This window comes from Channa argus, mitochondrion, assembly GCF_033026475.1.
Source record: "Channa argus mitochondrion, complete genome".
NCBI lineage: Eukaryota > Metazoa > Chordata > Actinopteri > Anabantiformes > Channidae > Channa > Channa argus.
In genome coordinates, this window is record NC_015191.1 from 1 (window position 1) to 16,014 (window position 16,014).

The 16,014-nt window shown below is 47.4% G+C and overlaps 13 protein-coding genes across 13 annotated transcripts, besides 25 other annotated features; 12 read left to right on the top strand and 1 right to left on the bottom strand. All coding sequences in view use genetic code 2, as the record gives it.

The window, feature by feature from the left end:
* Positions 1-70, top strand: a tRNA (tRNA-Phe).
* Positions 71-1,017, top strand: an rRNA (s-rRNA).
* Positions 1,018-1,089, top strand: a tRNA (tRNA-Val).
* Positions 1,090-2,773, top strand: an rRNA (l-rRNA).
* Positions 2,774-2,847, top strand: a tRNA (tRNA-Leu).
* Positions 2,848-3,822, top strand: ND1 (NADH dehydrogenase subunit 1). Its single transcript has one exon. It carries the CDS (start codon positions 2,848-2,850, stop codon positions 3,820-3,822), a length of 975 nt encoding a protein of 324 aa, YP_004285814.1.
* A 5-nt stretch (positions 3,823-3,827) lies between these two features.
* Positions 3,828-3,897, top strand: a tRNA (tRNA-Ile).
* Positions 3,897-3,967, bottom strand: a tRNA (tRNA-Gln).
* Positions 3,967-4,036, top strand: a tRNA (tRNA-Met).
* ND2 (NADH dehydrogenase subunit 2) lies at positions 4,037-5,079 on the top strand. Its single transcript has one exon. A coding segment is annotated over exon 1 (1,043 nt).
* Positions 5,080-5,150, top strand: a tRNA (tRNA-Trp).
* A 1-nt stretch (position 5,151) lies between these two features.
* Positions 5,152-5,220, bottom strand: a tRNA (tRNA-Ala).
* Position 5,221: 1 nt separating this feature from the next.
* Positions 5,222-5,294, bottom strand: a tRNA (tRNA-Asn).
* A 38-nt stretch (positions 5,295-5,332) lies between these two features.
* Positions 5,333-5,399, bottom strand: a tRNA (tRNA-Cys).
* Positions 5,400-5,469, bottom strand: a tRNA (tRNA-Tyr).
* A 1-nt stretch (position 5,470) lies between these two features.
* COX1 (cytochrome c oxidase subunit I) lies at positions 5,471-7,021 on the top strand. The gene has a single exon. The coding sequence runs from the start codon at positions 5,471-5,473 to the stop codon at positions 7,019-7,021; it is 1,551 nt and encodes a 516-aa protein (YP_004285816.1).
* Positions 7,022-7,092, bottom strand: a tRNA (tRNA-Ser).
* Positions 7,093-7,095: 3 nt separating this feature from the next.
* Positions 7,096-7,167, top strand: a tRNA (tRNA-Asp).
* A 7-nt stretch (positions 7,168-7,174) lies between these two features.
* On the top strand, positions 7,175-7,865 carry COX2 (cytochrome c oxidase subunit II). Its single transcript has one exon. A coding segment is annotated over exon 1 (691 nt).
* Positions 7,866-7,940, top strand: a tRNA (tRNA-Lys).
* A 1-nt stretch (position 7,941) lies between these two features.
* ATP8 (ATP synthase F0 subunit 8) lies at positions 7,942-8,109 on the top strand. The gene has a single exon. The coding sequence runs from the start codon at positions 7,942-7,944 to the stop codon at positions 8,107-8,109; it is 168 nt and encodes a 55-aa protein (YP_004285818.1).
* ATP6 (ATP synthase F0 subunit 6) lies at positions 8,100-8,783 on the top strand. The gene has a single exon. The coding sequence runs from the start codon at positions 8,100-8,102 to the stop codon at positions 8,781-8,783; it is 684 nt and encodes a 227-aa protein (YP_004285819.1).
* COX3 (cytochrome c oxidase subunit III) lies at positions 8,783-9,567 on the top strand. The gene has a single exon. A coding segment is annotated over exon 1 (785 nt).
* Positions 9,568-9,636, top strand: a tRNA (tRNA-Gly).
* ND3 (NADH dehydrogenase subunit 3) lies at positions 9,637-9,985 on the top strand. Its single transcript has one exon. A coding segment is annotated over exon 1 (349 nt).
* Positions 9,986-10,054, top strand: a tRNA (tRNA-Arg).
* Positions 10,055-10,351, top strand: ND4L (NADH dehydrogenase subunit 4L). The gene has a single exon. It carries the CDS (start codon positions 10,055-10,057, stop codon positions 10,349-10,351), a length of 297 nt encoding a protein of 98 aa, YP_004285822.1.
* Positions 10,345-11,725, top strand: ND4 (NADH dehydrogenase subunit 4). The gene has a single exon. A coding segment is annotated over exon 1 (1,381 nt).
* Positions 11,726-11,796, top strand: a tRNA (tRNA-His).
* Positions 11,797-11,865, top strand: a tRNA (tRNA-Ser).
* Position 11,866: 1 nt separating this feature from the next.
* Positions 11,867-11,939, top strand: a tRNA (tRNA-Leu).
* On the top strand, positions 11,940-13,778 carry ND5 (NADH dehydrogenase subunit 5). The gene has a single exon. The coding sequence runs from the start codon at positions 11,940-11,942 to the stop codon at positions 13,776-13,778; it is 1,839 nt and encodes a 612-aa protein (YP_004285824.1).
* On the bottom strand, positions 13,775-14,296 carry ND6 (NADH dehydrogenase subunit 6). The gene has a single exon. The coding sequence runs from the start codon at positions 14,294-14,296 to the stop codon at positions 13,775-13,777; it is 522 nt and encodes a 173-aa protein (YP_004285825.1).
* Positions 14,297-14,365, bottom strand: a tRNA (tRNA-Glu).
* A 4-nt stretch (positions 14,366-14,369) lies between these two features.
* Positions 14,370-15,510, top strand: CYTB (cytochrome b). The gene has a single exon. A coding segment is annotated over exon 1 (1,141 nt).
* Positions 15,511-15,582, top strand: a tRNA (tRNA-Thr).
* Positions 15,582-15,651, bottom strand: a tRNA (tRNA-Pro).
* Positions 15,652-16,014: part of a D loop (control region) that runs on past the window's edge.

Below are 16,014 nucleotides of genomic sequence, written 5' to 3' on the forward strand. Positions count from 1 at the left end.
GCTAACGTAGCTTAAATTTAAAGCATAACCCTGAAGACGTTAAGATGGGCCCTAAAAAGCCCCGTAAGCACAAAGGTTTGGTCCTGACTTTACTATCGACTGTAGCTACACTTACACATGCAAGTATCCGCACCCCTGTGAAAATGCCCCTCAGTTCTCCGCCCGAGAACAAGGAGCCGGTATCAGGCTCAATACACCCAGCCCACAACGCCTTGCTCAGCCACACCCCCAAGGGAACTCAGCAGTGATAAACATTAAGCCATAAGTGAAAACTTGACTTAGTTAAGGCCAAGAGAGTCGGTAAAACTCGTGCCAGCCACCGCGGTTATACGAGAGACCCAAGTTGATAGTCAACGGCGTAAAGCGTGGTTAAGAAAAACTATAAACTAAAGCCGAACACCTTCAAAGCTGTTATACGCATTCGAAAGTAAGAAGACCAACTACGAAAGTGGCTTTACAACACCCGAACCCACGAAAGCTAAGAAACAAACTGGGATTAGATACCCCACTATGCTTAGCCGTAAACGTTGATAGCACCCTACATCAGCTATTCGCCAGGGAACTACGAGCATAAGCTTAAAACCCAAAGGACTTGGCGGTGCTTAAGATCCACCTAGAGGAGCCTGTTCTAGAACCGATAACCCCCGTTTAACCTCACCCTCCCTTGTTTACCCCGCCTATATACCGCCGTCGTCAGCTTACCCTATGAAGGTTTAATAGTAAGCAAAATTGGTACAACCCAAAACGTCAGGTCGAGGTGTAGCGCATGAGAGGGGAAGAAATGGGCTACATTCACTACCATAGTGAATACGAATGATGAACTGAAATGTTCATCCGAAGGAGGATTTAGCAGTAAGCGGAGAATAGAGTGCTCCACTGAAACCGGCCCTAAAGCGCGCACACACCGCCCGTCACCCTCCCCTAACTTAACTTAAATTATAATTAATAACACAAACACTGTTAAGGGGAGGCAAGTCGTAACATGGTAAGTGTACCGGAAGGTGCACTTGGAAAAATCAGAGTGTAGCTAAGACAGAAAAGCATCTCCCTTACACCGAGAAGTCATCCGTGCAAATCGGATCGCCCTGAGCCGAACAGCTAGCCCCACCCCATAAAACCAAAAAATCACCATAAATAACCCCAAATACACAACCAAACACACTAACTAAATCATTCTTCCACCTTAGTACGGGAGACAGAAAAGGACACACGGAGCTATAGAAAAAGTACCGCAAGGGAACGCTGAAAGAGTAATGAAACAACCCAGTAAAGTACAAAAAAGCAGAGATTAACCCTCGTACCTTTTGCATCATGATTTAGCCAGTAAGCCCAAGCAAAGAGCACTTTAGTTTGACCCCCCGAAACTAAGTGAGCTACTCCAAGACAGCCTATTTTAGGGCCAACCCGTCTCTGTGGCAAAAGAGTGGGAAGAGCTTTGAGTAGAGGTGACAAACCTACCGAACTTAGTTATAGCTGGTTGTCTAGAAATTGAATATAAGTTCAGCCCCCTACCTTCTTCATTCACACGATTCCTAATACCCTTAGTTGTACAAGAAGACAGGAGAGTTAGTCAAACGGGGTACAGCCCATTTGACTTAAGATACAACTTTTTTAGGAGGATAAAGATCACACTACCAAAGGGAAAATGTTTTAGTGGGCCTAAAAGCAGCCACCTAAACAGAAAGCGTTAAAGCTCAGACATATCAAAACCCCTATAATCCGGATAATCCACTCTTAAACCCCTACTTTCTACTAGACTGTTTCATGCAAACATGAAAGCACCAATGCTAAAATGAGTAATAAGAGAGCACCTACCTCTCTCCTAGCACGCACATACATCGGAACGGACCCCCCACCGAACATTACCGGCCCCAAACAAAGAGGGTAATGCACAACCAATAAACAACCAGAAAACCCCCCAAAAAACAACCGTTAAGCCCACACTGGCGTGCCCCCAAGGAAAGACTAAAAGAAAAAGAAGGAACTCGGCAAACACCCCAAGCCTCGCCTGTTTACCAAAAACATCGCCTCTTGTAGTTTAAAAATAAGAGGTCCCGCCTGCCCAGTGACACTAAGTTCAACGGCCGCGGTATTTTGACCGTGCAAAGGTAGCGCAATCACTTGTCTTTTAAATGAAGACCCGTATGAATGGCATAACGAGGGCCTAACTGTCTCCTTTTTCAAGTCAATGAAATTGATCTCCCCGTGCAGAAGCGGGGATAACAACATAAGACGAGAAGACCCTATGGAGCTTTAGACACCAGAGCAGCCCTTGTCAAACACCCCTGGCAAAAGGACAAAACCAAAAGGACCCTGCTCCCCTGTCTTTGGTTGGGGCGACCGCGGGGAATACAAAACCCCCATGTGGAATGGGAAAACCACTCCTAAAACCAAGAGCCACGGCTCTAAGCAATAGAACATCTAACCAAAAGATCCGGCATGACCGATCAACGAACCGAGTTACCCTAGGGATAACAGCGCAATCCCCTTCTAGAGTCCATATCGACAAGGGGGTTTACGACCTCGATGTTGGATCAGGACATCCTAATGGTGCAGCCGCTATTAAGGGTTCGTTTGTTCAACGATTAAAGTCCTACGTGATCTGAGTTCAGACCGGAGTAATCCAGGTCAGTTTCTATCTATGACATGTTTTTTTCTAGTACGAAAGGACCGAAAAAAAGAGGCCCCTGCTATAAGTATGCCTCCCCCCTACCTAATGAAAACAACTAAATTAGGCAAAAGGACATGATTCTCCCGCCAAATATAATGGCTTGTTGGGGTGGCAGAGCCCGGTTACTGCTAAAGACCTAAGCCCTTTCCACAGAGGTTCAACTCCTCTCCCTAACTATGATCTCGTTCCTCACCACCCACATTATTAACCCATTAGCCTTTATTGTCCCCGTCCTCCTTGCCGTTGCATTCCTCACCCTCTTAGAACGAAAAGTACTAGGCTACATACAACTACGAAAAGGCCCAAACATTGTTGGCCCCTACGGCCTTTTACAACCAATCGCTGACGGCGTAAAACTATTCATCAAAGAACCCGTCCGCCCCTCAACGTCCTCCCCTGCACTATTCCTTATTACCCCAATCCTAGCCCTTACCCTCGCCCTTTCCCTGTGAATTCCCCTACCCCTCCCCTATCCAATGGCAGACCTCAACCTGGGCATTCTATTTATTCTGGCCCTGTCCAGCCTTGCAGTCTACTCTATCCTAGGCTCAGGCTGAGCATCAAATTCAAAATATGCCCTAATTGGGGCCCTACGTGCTGTAGCCCAAACAATTTCATATGAAGTCAGCCTGGGACTCATCCTCCTAACCATCATTATCTTTTCGGGGGGCTTTACACTACAAACCTTCAACATCACACAAGAAAGCATCTGGCTCATCCTACCCGCCTGACCCCTTGCCGCAATATGGTTCACATCTACCCTAGCAGAAACCAACCGAACACCCTTTGACTTAACCGAAGGCGAATCCGAACTAGTCTCAGGCTTCAACGTAGAATATGCCGCAGGCCCATTCGCCCTGTTCTACCTGGCAGAATACGCCAACATTCTATTGATAAACACACTATCAACCACGCTCTTCCTAGGTGCCTCTCACATCCCCATTTTCCCAGAACTTACAGCAGTTAATCTAATAGTAAAAGCCTCTCTCCTGTCCATACTTTTCCTATGGGTACGAGCCTCCTACCCCCGCTTCCGATACGACCAGCTCATGCACCTGATCTGAAAAAACTTCCTGCCACTAACACTAGCACTAGTAATCTGACATCTTGCACTACCCACCGCCTTTGCCGGCTTGCCACCACAACTATAACCACAGGAGTCGTGCCTGAAACAAAGGACCACTTTGATGTAGTGTATTATGAGGGTTAAAGTCCCTCCGACTCCTTAGAAAGAAGGGACTCGAACCCAACCTAAAGAGATCAAAACTCTTAGTGCTTCCACTACACCACTTCCTAGTAAAGTCAGCTAACACAAGCTTTTGGGCCCATACCCCAAGAATGTAGGTGAAACCCCTACCTTTACTAATGAACCCCTACATCTTGGCCACCCTTCTATTCGGCCTAGGCCTCGGCACCACAATTACATTTGCAAGCTCACACTGACTACTCGCCTGAATGGGCCTAGAGATTAACACCCTTGCAATCCTCCCACTAATAGCCCGCCACCACCACCCCCGCGCGGTCGAAGCAACTACCAAATATTTCCTCACACAGGCCACCGCAGCCGCAACAATTCTCTTTGCCAGCACCACCAACGCCTGACTCACAGGCCAATGGGATATCCTACAAATAGCCCACCCAATCCCAACCAATATGGTCCTCCTATCATTAGCTTTAAAAATTGGCTTAGCCCCAATACACTCATGACTACCAGAAGTACTTCAGGGCCTAGATTTAACCACCGGCCTCATCCTGTCAACCTGACAAAAACTCGCGCCATTTGCCCTACTCCTTCAAATTCAACCAAATACTTCCATCCTAATCTTTCTAGGACTTACATCAACACTCGTTGGAGGCTGAGGCGGATTAAACCAAACACAACTACGAAAAATCCTTGCCTACTCATCAATTGCCCACCTGGGTTGAATACTTCTCATCCTGCAATTCGCCCCCTCCCTCACCCTCCTAGCCCTTCTAATATACATTATCATGACCTCCTCCCTCTTCTTAATTTTCAAACTAAACCAAGCAACCAACATCAACACACTCGCAACATCCTGAGCCAAATCCCCCATATTGGCCTCAATTGCCCCCCTCCTCTTACTATCACTTGGGGGACTCCCCCCACTATCAGGGTTTATGCCAAAATGACTCATCCTTCAAGAACTAACTAAACAAGACCTTCCACTAGCAGCCACGTTCGCAGCCCTCACTGCCTTACTAAGCCTTTATTTCTACCTTCGTCTCTCCTACACCATGGCCCTAACCCTCTCCCCAAACAGCCCAACCGGCACCACACCCTGGCGATTGCCACACCTCCAAACAACAATACCCATGACCATTTTTACTGCCCTCTCCCTCTTTATACTCCCCCTCACACCTGCCACAATCGTACTATTAACCTTCTAAGAGACTTAGGTTAACACCAGACCAAGGGCCTTCAAAGCCCTAAGCGGGAGTGAAAACCTCCCAGTCCCTGTTAAGACTTGCAGGATATTACCCCACATCTTCTGCATGCAAAACAGACGCTTTAATTAAGCTAAAGCCTTTCTAGACAGGCAGGCCTCGAACCTACAAACTCTTAGTTAACAGCTAAGCGCCCAAACCAGCGAGCATCCGTCTACCTTTCCCCCGCCTAGCCGGAAAAAAATAGGCGGGGGAAAGCCCCGGCAGATTATTAGTCTGCTTCTTTAGATTTGCAATCTAATATGTAGGACACCTCAGGGCTTGGCAGGAAGAGGAATTTAACCTCTGTCTATGGGGCTACAATCCACCGCTTAAAACTCAGCCATCCTACCTGTGGCAATCACACGTTGATTCTTCTCGACTAATCACAAAGACATCGGCACCCTTTATCTAGTATTTGGTGCTTGAGCCGGCATAGTGGGCACAGCCTTAAGCCTTCTAATTCGGGCAGAACTAAGCCAGCCCGGCGCCCTTCTCGGGGACGACCAGATTTATAATGTAATCGTTACAGCACACGCCTTTGTAATAATTTTCTTTATGGTAATGCCAATAATGATCGGCGGTTTCGGAAACTGACTTGTACCACTTATGATCGGTGCCCCAGACATGGCATTCCCACGAATAAACAACATAAGCTTCTGACTTCTTCCCCCATCTTTCCTTCTCCTGCTTGCCTCCTCCGCAGTAGAAGCTGGTGCAGGAACTGGCTGAACAGTTTACCCCCCTCTAGCCAGCAACCTGGCCCATGCAGGAGCTTCCGTAGACTTAACCATCTTCTCCCTGCACCTTGCGGGGGTTTCTTCAATCCTGGGCGCTATTAATTTCATTACAACAATTATTAACATAAAACCTCCTGCTATCTCACAATACCAAACACCCCTCTTCGTATGGGCCATCCTGATCACCGCCGTCCTTCTGCTTCTCTCACTACCGGTCCTAGCCGCTGGCATCACGATGCTACTCACAGACCGTAATCTAAACACCACTTTCTTCGACCCGGCAGGGGGAGGAGACCCCATCCTCTACCAACACCTATTCTGATTCTTTGGGCACCCCGAAGTATACATTCTTATCCTCCCGGGCTTCGGAATGATCTCCCATATCGTAGCCTACTATTCCGGCAAAAAAGAACCTTTCGGCTACATGGGTATAGTCTGAGCAATAATGGCCATCGGCCTTTTAGGCTTCATCGTCTGAGCCCATCACATGTTCACTGTAGGCCTAGATGTGGACACACGAGCCTACTTTACGTCCGCCACAATAATCATCGCAATTCCCACCGGCGTAAAAGTTTTCAGCTGATTAGCCACTCTTCACGGAGGGGCTATCAAATGAGAAACACCTCTCCTGTGAGCCCTCGGCTTCATCTTCCTGTTTACAATTGGGGGCCTCACGGGCATTGTCTTAGCCAACTCCTCCCTTGACATTATTCTACACGACACATACTACGTAGTAGCCCACTTCCACTACGTTCTCTCAATGGGAGCTGTCTTCGCCATCATGGGCGCATTTATTCACTGATTCCCCCTATTCTCAGGCTACACCCTTCACAGCACTTGAACAAAAATCCACTTTGGAGTAATGTTTATCGGAGTCAACCTGACATTCTTCCCACAACACTTCCTAGGCCTAGCCGGAATACCCCGACGATACTCGGACTACCCGGACGCGTACACCCTCTGAAACACAATCTCCTCCATTGGATCTATAATTTCTCTAGTAGCAGTAACAATGTTCCTGTACATCATCTGAGAAGCCTTTGTCACTAAACGAGAGGTTACAGCAACAGAGCTAACATCTACAAATGCGGAATGACTTCACGGCTGCCCTCCCCCTTACCACACATTCGAAGAACCAGCCTTTGTACAGGTCCGCTCAAACTAACGAGAAAGGAAGGAATTGAACCCCCGTAAATTGGTTTCAAGCCAACCACATAACCGCTCTGTCACTTTCTTCATAAGATACTAGTAAAACGACCATTACACTGCTTTGTCAAGGCAGAGTTGCAAGTTAAAAACTTGCGTATCTTGTTTATTAATGGCACATCCCTCACAACTAGGACTTCAAGATGCAGCTTCACCTGTAATAGAAGAGCTCCTCCATTTCCACGACCACACCCTAATAATCGTTTTCCTAATCAGCACTCTAGTCCTTTACATTATTGTGGCCATGGTAACCACCAAGCTCACTAACAAAAACATTCTGGACTCCCAAGAAATCGAAATCGTATGAACAATCCTCCCAGCTATCATCCTAATCCTGATCGCACTGCCCTCCCTACGAATTCTTTACCTTATAGACGAGATCAATGACCCACACCTGACAATTAAAACAATAGGACATCAGTGGTATTGAAGCTACGAATACACTGACTACGAAGACCTGGGCTTCGACTCCTACATGATCCCAACCCAAGACCTGGCCCCCGGTCAATTCCGGCTCCTAGAAACCGACCACCGAATAGTTATTCCCGTAGAATCCCCCGTACGACTCTTGGTCTCAGCCGACGATGTTCTCCATTCTTGGGCCGTCCCCTCTCTTGGGGTAAAACTTGACGCGGTCCCCGGCCGCTTAAATCAAACAGCCTTTATTATCTCCCGCCCCGGGGTCTACTACGGACAATGTTCAGAAATCTGCGGTGCTAACCACAGCTTTATACCCATTGTAATTGAAGCTGTACCTCTAGAACACTTTGAAAACTGATCCTCCCTAATACTCGAAGACGCCTCGCTAAGAAGCTAAATTGGTCAACAGCGTTAGCCTTTTAAGCTAAAGATTGGTGCCTACCAACCACCCCTAGCGACATGCCTCAGCTCAACCCCAGCCCCTGATTTGCCATCCTTATCTTCTCTTGATTCATTTTCTTGATAATCATCCCCCAAAAAATTTTAGCCCACAACTTTCCAAATGAGCCCACCCCCCTAAGTACTGAAATTTCCAAAACAGAACCTTGAAACTGACCATGACACTAAGCTTTTTCAATCAATTTGCAAGCCCCACACTCCTTGGCATTCCACTAATTGCCATTGCCCTTGCCCTTCCCTGAGTTCTCTTCCCCACCCCCTCATCTCGCTGATTAAACAACCGACTTTCCACCCTTCAGGGCTGATTCATTAACCGGTTCACCCAACAACTACTTCTCCCTCTAAATGTAGGCGGCCACAAATGGGCCCTTCTGCTCACCTCTCTAATAGTCTTCCTGATCACTCTAAATACTCTAGGCCTTCTACCATATACCTTTACCCCAACCACCCAGCTGTCAATAAACATGGGGTTCGCCGTCCCCCTGTGATTAGCAACAGTAATTATTGGCCTCCGAACCCAGCCGACACATGCACTAGGACATCTCCTCCCTGAAGGAACCCCTACGCTTCTAATCCCTGTCCTCATCATTATCGAAACCATTAGCCTCCTCATTCGCCCCTTGGCCCTGGGGGTCCGACTGACAGCCAATCTCACAGCTGGCCACCTCCTAATTCAACTAATTGCTACTGCCGCATTCGTCCTCCTCCCACTAATACCAACAGTAGCAATCCTAACAGCCACTCTTTTATTCCTACTCACCCTCCTCGAAGTCGCAGTAGCTATAATCCAAGCATATGTCTTCGTACTCCTCCTAAGCCTATACCTACAAGAAAACGTCTAATGGCCCATCAAGCACATGCATATCACATAGTCGACCCAAGCCCCTGACCACTAACAGGGGCAGTTGCTGCCCTACTTATAACATCTGGTCTTGCAATTTGATTCCACTTCAACTCCACCATTCTAATATCTTTAGGCTTAATCCTCCTTCTCTTAACCATGTACCAGTGATGACGGGATATTATTCGAGAGGGCACTTTCCAGGGACACCACACTCCGCCTGTCCAAAAGGGTCTTCGCTACGGAATGATTCTGTTTATCACCTCGGAAGTTTTCTTCTTCTTGGGATTCTTCTGAGCTTTCTACCACTCAAGCCTCGCCCCCACCCCCGAGCTAGGCGGCCATTGACCCCCCACCGGTATCACCCCTTTAGACCCATTCGAGGTCCCTCTCCTTAACACAGCCGTTCTACTAGCCTCTGGGGTAACCGTCACCTGAGCCCACCACAGCATCATGGCCGGGGAACGAAAACAAGCCATCCAGTCTTTAGCCCTAACCATTCTCTTGGGCTTTTACTTCACACTTCTTCAAGCCATGGAGTACTACGAAGCCCCCTTCACAATTGCAGACGGTGTTTATGGCTCAACTTTCTTTGTGGCCACCGGATTCCACGGACTGCACGTCATCATCGGCTCCACATTCCTAGCAGTGTGCCTACTCCGACAAATTCGATACCACTTCACTTCTGAACACCACTTCGGGTTCGAAGCCGCCGCCTGATACTGACATTTCGTAGACGTCGTATGACTATTCCTCTACATCTCTATCTATTGATGAGGATCCTAATCTTTCTAGTACAAGAAGTATAAGTGACTTCCAATCACCCGATCTTGGTTAAACTCCAAGGAAAGATAATGAGCCTCATTATCACCTCCATTACACTAGCCCTCCTCCTGACCCTGATTTTGGCCCTTGTCTCCTTTTGGCTCCCACACATAAACTCCGACTCCGAAAAACTCTCCCCCTACGAATGTGGGTTTGACCCCCTTGGCTCAGCCCGACTCCCCTTTTCCCTCCGCTTCTTCCTAGTCGCCATCCTATTCCTTCTCTTTGACCTGGAAATTGCCCTACTGCTCCCACTCCCTTGGGGGGACCAACTGGCAACCCCATTTCTCACCTTTATCTGAGCAACAGTTGTCCTATCCCTTCTGACCCTCGGCCTAATTTATGAATGATTGCAGGGAGGCCTAGAGTGGGCTGAATGGGTGATTAGTTTAATAAAAACATTTGATTTCGGCTCAAAAGCCTATGGTTAGATTCCATAATTACCTCATGACCCCTGTCCACTTCACCTTTTCATCAACCTTCATCCTAGGCCTCACCGGCCTAGCATTCCACCGAACCCATCTCCTCTCCGCCCTACTCTGCCTAGAAGGAATGATACTATCCCTATTTGTTGCACTATCTCTCTGATCCCTACAGTTCAACGTCACAAACTTCTCGGCCGCACCAATACTCCTTCTGGCATTTTCAGCCTGCGAAGCTGGCGCAGGCCTTGCCCTACTAGTTGCCACCGCCCGCACACACGGCACCGACCACCTTCAAAGCCTAAGCCTCCTACAATGTTAAAACTACTAATCCCCACCTTAATGCTAATTCCCACAACCTGGGCAACCCCTAAAAAATGACTGTGGCCCACAACCCTGGCCCATAGTCTTATCATCGCATTAATTAGCCTGTCTTGATTAAAAAACATATCAGAAACTGGCTGATCTTACCTTAACTCTTACATAGCCACAGACTCCCTATCAACCCCACTACTAGTCCTTACCTGCTGGCTTCTTCCCCTAATAATCCTGGCAAGCCAAAACCACACCGCCCACGAACCAATCAATCGCCAACGAACCTACATCACACTCCTCATCTCCCTCCAGTTTTTCCTAATCTTGACATTTACCGCCACTGAAATCCTCATATTTTACATTATATTTGAAGCCACCCTAATCCCAACCCTAATTATTATCACCCGCTGAGGGAACCAAACAGAACGCTTAAATGCCGGCACCTACTTTCTATTCTACACCCTGGCGGGGTCCCTTCCCCTACTCATCGCCCTATTACTCCTTCAGAACTCCGCAGGAACCCTTTCCTTGCTAACCCTACAATACGCCACCCACCCCCAACTCCTGACTTACGCAGACAAACTGTGATGGGCCGGATGTCTTTTAGCCTTTATGGTTAAAATACCCCTCTATGGTGTCCACCTGTGACTTCCAAAAGCACACGTTGAAGCCCCCATCGCTGGCTCCATAGTGCTTGCCGCCGTTCTCTTAAAACTTGGGGGCTATGGTATAATGCGAATAATACCTATGCTGGAACCCCTGACCAAAGAACTAAGCTACCCTTTCATTATTCTTGCATTATGAGGCGTAATCATAACGGGCTCAATCTGCTTACGTCAAGCAGACCTAAAAGCCCTTATTGCCTACTCTTCAGTTAGCCATATGGGCCTCGTTGTAGGCGGCATCCTGGTCCAAACCCCCTGAGGCTTCACAGGCGCTCTAATCCTCATAATTGCCCACGGATTAACATCATCCGCCTTATTCTGCCTAGCCAACACTAACTACGAACGTACACATAACCGAACTATAATCCTGGCCCGAGGCCTACAAATAATCCTACCTCTAATGACCACCTGATGATTTATTGCCAGCCTTGCCAACTTGGCTTTCCCCCCTCTTCCAAATCTCATAGGGGAGCTGATTATCATCACATCCCTGTTTAATTGATCATGATGAACTCTGGCCCTGACAGGAGCCGGCACCCTTATCACAGCCGCCTACTCCCTCCACATGTTCCTAACAACCCAACGCAGTACCGTCCCCACCCACATCATTGCCCTTGACCCCACCCACTCACGAGAACATCTACTAATAGCGCTCCACCTACTCCCACTCATCCTCCTCACCCTCAAGCCTGAGTTAATCTGAGGGTGAACCGCCTGTAGGTATAGTTTAAACTCAAAACATTAGATTGTGATTCTAAAAACAGGGGTTAAAATCCCCTTACCCACCGAGAGAGGCCCGCTAGCAATGAAGACTGCTAATCTTCACCACTTTGGTTGAACCCCAGAGCTCACTCAGAGCTTCTAAAGGATAACAGCTCATCCGTTGGTCTTAGGAACCAAAAACTCTTGGTGCAAATCCAAGTAGCAGCTATGCATCCTACCTCTATCACAATAACAACCTGCCTTTTCGTCATTTTCGCCACCCTCTCATTTCCAGTAATCTCAGCCCTCCACCACAAACCCAGCAAACCCCAGTGGGCCCTGTCACATGTAAAAACAGCCGTCAAACTAGCCTTCTTTGTCAGCCTCCTACCACTATTCTTATTCCTCACCGAGGGTGCCGAAGTGATTACCACAAGCTGAAATTGAGCAAACATCTTTACTTTCGACCTCAACATCAGCCTTAAATTCGACCACTACTCCATCATCTTCACCCCCGTCGCCCTTTACGTAACCTGGTCTATCCTTGAGTTTGCATCTTGATACATACACTCTGACCCCTACATAAATCGCTTCTTTAAGTACTTACTAATTTTTTTAATTGCCATAATCATTCTAGTTACAGCAAACAATATATTCCAACTCTTTATCGGCTGGGAAGGTGTCGGAATCATATCCTTCCTCCTAATTGGTTGATGGTACGGCCGAGCAGACGCAAACACCGCCGCCCTGCAAGCAGTTCTCTATAACCGCGTCGGAGACATTGGCTTAATCTTCTTTATAGCTTGACTAGCAACCAACCTCAACTCTTGAGAAATACAACAAATGTTCGCCACCTCTCAAGACTTTGACCTAACATTCCCCCTCCTCGGCCTCATTCTCGCCGCCACTGGAAAATCAGCCCAATTTGGCCTCCATCCCTGACTGCCGTCTGCCATAGAAGGTCCTACGCCGGTCTCTGCCCTACTGCACTCAAGCACAATAGTTGTTGCTGGCATTTTCCTTCTAATCCGCATGAGCCCCCTCTTAGAAAACAACCAACCAGCTCTAACCACCTGTCTCTGCTTGGGCGCCATAACTACTCTATTTACCGCCACCTGCGCCCTCACCCAAAACGACATCAAAAAAATCGTTGCCTTTTCCACCTCCAGCCAGCTCGGCTTGATAATAGTCACTATTGGTCTTAACCAACCACAACTTGCCTTCCTACACATCTGCACCCACGCATTCTTCAAAGCCATGCTCTTTTTATGCTCCGGCTCAATCATTCACAGCTTAAACGACGAACAGGACATCCGAAAAATAGGGGGAATACACCATCTTGCTCCCTTCACATCCTCCTGTCTGACTATCGGCAGCCTCGCCCTAACAGGCACCCCCTTTTTAGCAGGCTTTTTCTCCAAAGATGCCATCATTGAAGCCCTAAACACATCCCACCTCAACGCCTGAGCCCTCATCCTAACCCTTATCGCCACTTCCTTTACAGCCGTCTACAGCCTACGTGTGGTTTTCTTCGTAAGCATGGGCTACCCCCGGTTCAACGCTCTATCACCCATCAATGAAAACAACCTAGCTGTAATCAACCCCATCAAACGACTAGCCTGAGGGAGCATTGTTGCAGGACTATTAATTACCTCAAACCTACTCCCCACCAAAACACCAATCATATCTATACCCCTGCCCCTCAAACTAGCCGCTCTCACCGTCACGATCATCGGACTACTTATTGCCCTAGAACTAGCATCCCTCACAAACAAACAATTTAAAACCATCCCGCACCAGCCAACCCACCATTTCTCAAACATACTGGGCTTTTTCCCCTCGATCATGCATCGCCTAACCCCTAAACTCAACCTGGCCCTAGGGCAAACCGCAGCCAGCCAAATAATTGACCAAACCTGGTTAGAAAAAACAGGCCCCAAAGCCATATCAAGCACCCTCCTCCCCCTAATCACAACAACAAGCAATATCCAACAAGGGATAATTAAAACATACCTCACCATTTTCTTCCTAACCTTAACACTAGCTTTACTACTTATTTTCTCCTAAACTGCCCGAAGAGCCCCCCGACTTAACCCACGTGTCAGCTCTAACACTACGAATAGAGTGAGCAAAAGAACTCAAGCACCAATTACCAACAGACCCCCACCTGACGAATACATCACTGCTACCCCTCCAACATCCCCGCGAACAACAGAAAACTCAAATATCTCATCCGAAGATACCCAAGAACCCTCATACCACCCCCCTCAAAGGGCCCAACCAACTAAAACAACGCCCAACAGATACACCATCATATAAAATGCCACTGGCCGACTTCCCCATGTTTCAGGGTAGGGCTCAGCGGCCAAAGCCGCGGAGTACGCAAACACCACAAGCATTCCCCCCAGATAAATCAAAAACAAAACCAAAGATAAGAACGATCCCCCATGTCCCACCAACACCCCACACCCCATGCCTGCCACCACTACCAATCCCAAGGCAGCAAAATATGGAGACGGATTAGATGCAACTGCAATAAGACCTAGAACCAAACCAACTAAAAATAAAAACACAATATAAGTCATAGTTCCCGCCAGGATTTTAACCTAGACTAATGGCTTGAAAAACCACCGTTGTTATTCAACTACAAGAACCCTAATGGCAAACCTACGAAAGACTCACCCCCTCCTAAAAATCGCAAACGACGCACTAATCGACCTACCCACCCCCTCAAGTATCTCAGCATGATGAAACTTCGGCTCCCTATTAGGACTTTGCCTAGTAGCACAAATTATCACCGGACTATTCCTCGCCATGCACTACACATCCGACATTACTACAGCTTTTTCATCCGTCGCCCACATTTGCCGAGACGTGAACTACGGCTGACTCATCCGAAACCTCCATGCCAACGGCGCATCTTTCTTTTTCATCTGCATCTACCTCCACATCGGACGAGGCCTGTACTACGGCTCCTACCTCTATAAAGAAACATGAAACGTCGGCGTTGTCTTATTACTCCTGGTCATAATAACTGCTTTCGTTGGCTATGTCCTCCCCTGAGGGCAGATGTCTTTCTGAGGGGCCACCGTTATCACCAACCTCCTTTCAGCTGTCCCCTACGTAGGAAACATGCTTGTAGAGTGAATCTGAGGCGGATTTTCAGTTGATAACGCCACCCTTACCCGATTCTTCGCCTTCCACTTCCTATTCCCGTTTCTAATTGCAGCCTTCACAATCATTCACCTATTATTCCTCCACGAGACCGGTTCAACCAACCCAGTAGGCCTAAACTCAGACGCAGACAAAATCCCCTTCCACCCCTACTTCTCTTATAAAGACCTCCTAGGCTTTGCTATTCTTCTAATTACCCTCATCTCTCTATCCCTATTCGCCCCCAACCTCTTAGGAGACCCAGACAACTTCACCCCCGCTAACCCACTAGTCACACCACCCCATATCAAACCAGAATGATACTTCCTATTCGCCTACGCCATCCTGCGATCCATTCCCAACAAGCTAGGGGGCGTACTCGCACTGCTAGCCTCCATCCTGGTTCTTATGCTAGTCCCAATCCTCCACACCTCCAAACAACGAAGCCTTACATTCCGACCACTCACCCAGCTATTATTCTGACTTCTGGTTGCAGATGTAATCATCCTTACCTGAATCGGAGGCCTGCCTGTAGAACACCCCTACGTTGCCATCGGACAAGTCGCCTCTTTCCTTTACTTCTCCCTCTTCCTAGTATTTATCCCCCTATCAGGCTGACTGGAAAATAAAGCCCTGAAATGATCTTGCATTGATAGCTCAGCATCAGAGCGCCGGTCTTGTAAACCGGACGCCGGGGGTTAAAATCCCCCTCAATGCTCAAAGAAAGGAGATTTTAACTCCCGCCCCTAACTCCCAAAGCTAGGATTCTAATTTAAACTATTCTTTGTACATATATGAAATCTCCATATATCTGTATATATATGCATACATAGAGGACATAATAATAAACAATACATATATGTATTATATAACATACATTTATTTAGTCCAGACAAGCAATCAAGATTAATATAAATCTTACATAAAACATTACATTCCCTCCTTCAAAATTAACACCTTGTAACCACTAATTAAGAAATTTAAAGCACTCCACATAAATAGTATTAGTAAACTCATACCATAACCAACATTAAATTTTAAACCAATTATTTAATGTAGTAAGAACCGACCATCAGTTGATTTCTTAATGCATACGGTTATTGATGGTCAGGGACAAAAATTGTGGGGGTTTCACAAAATGAACTATTCC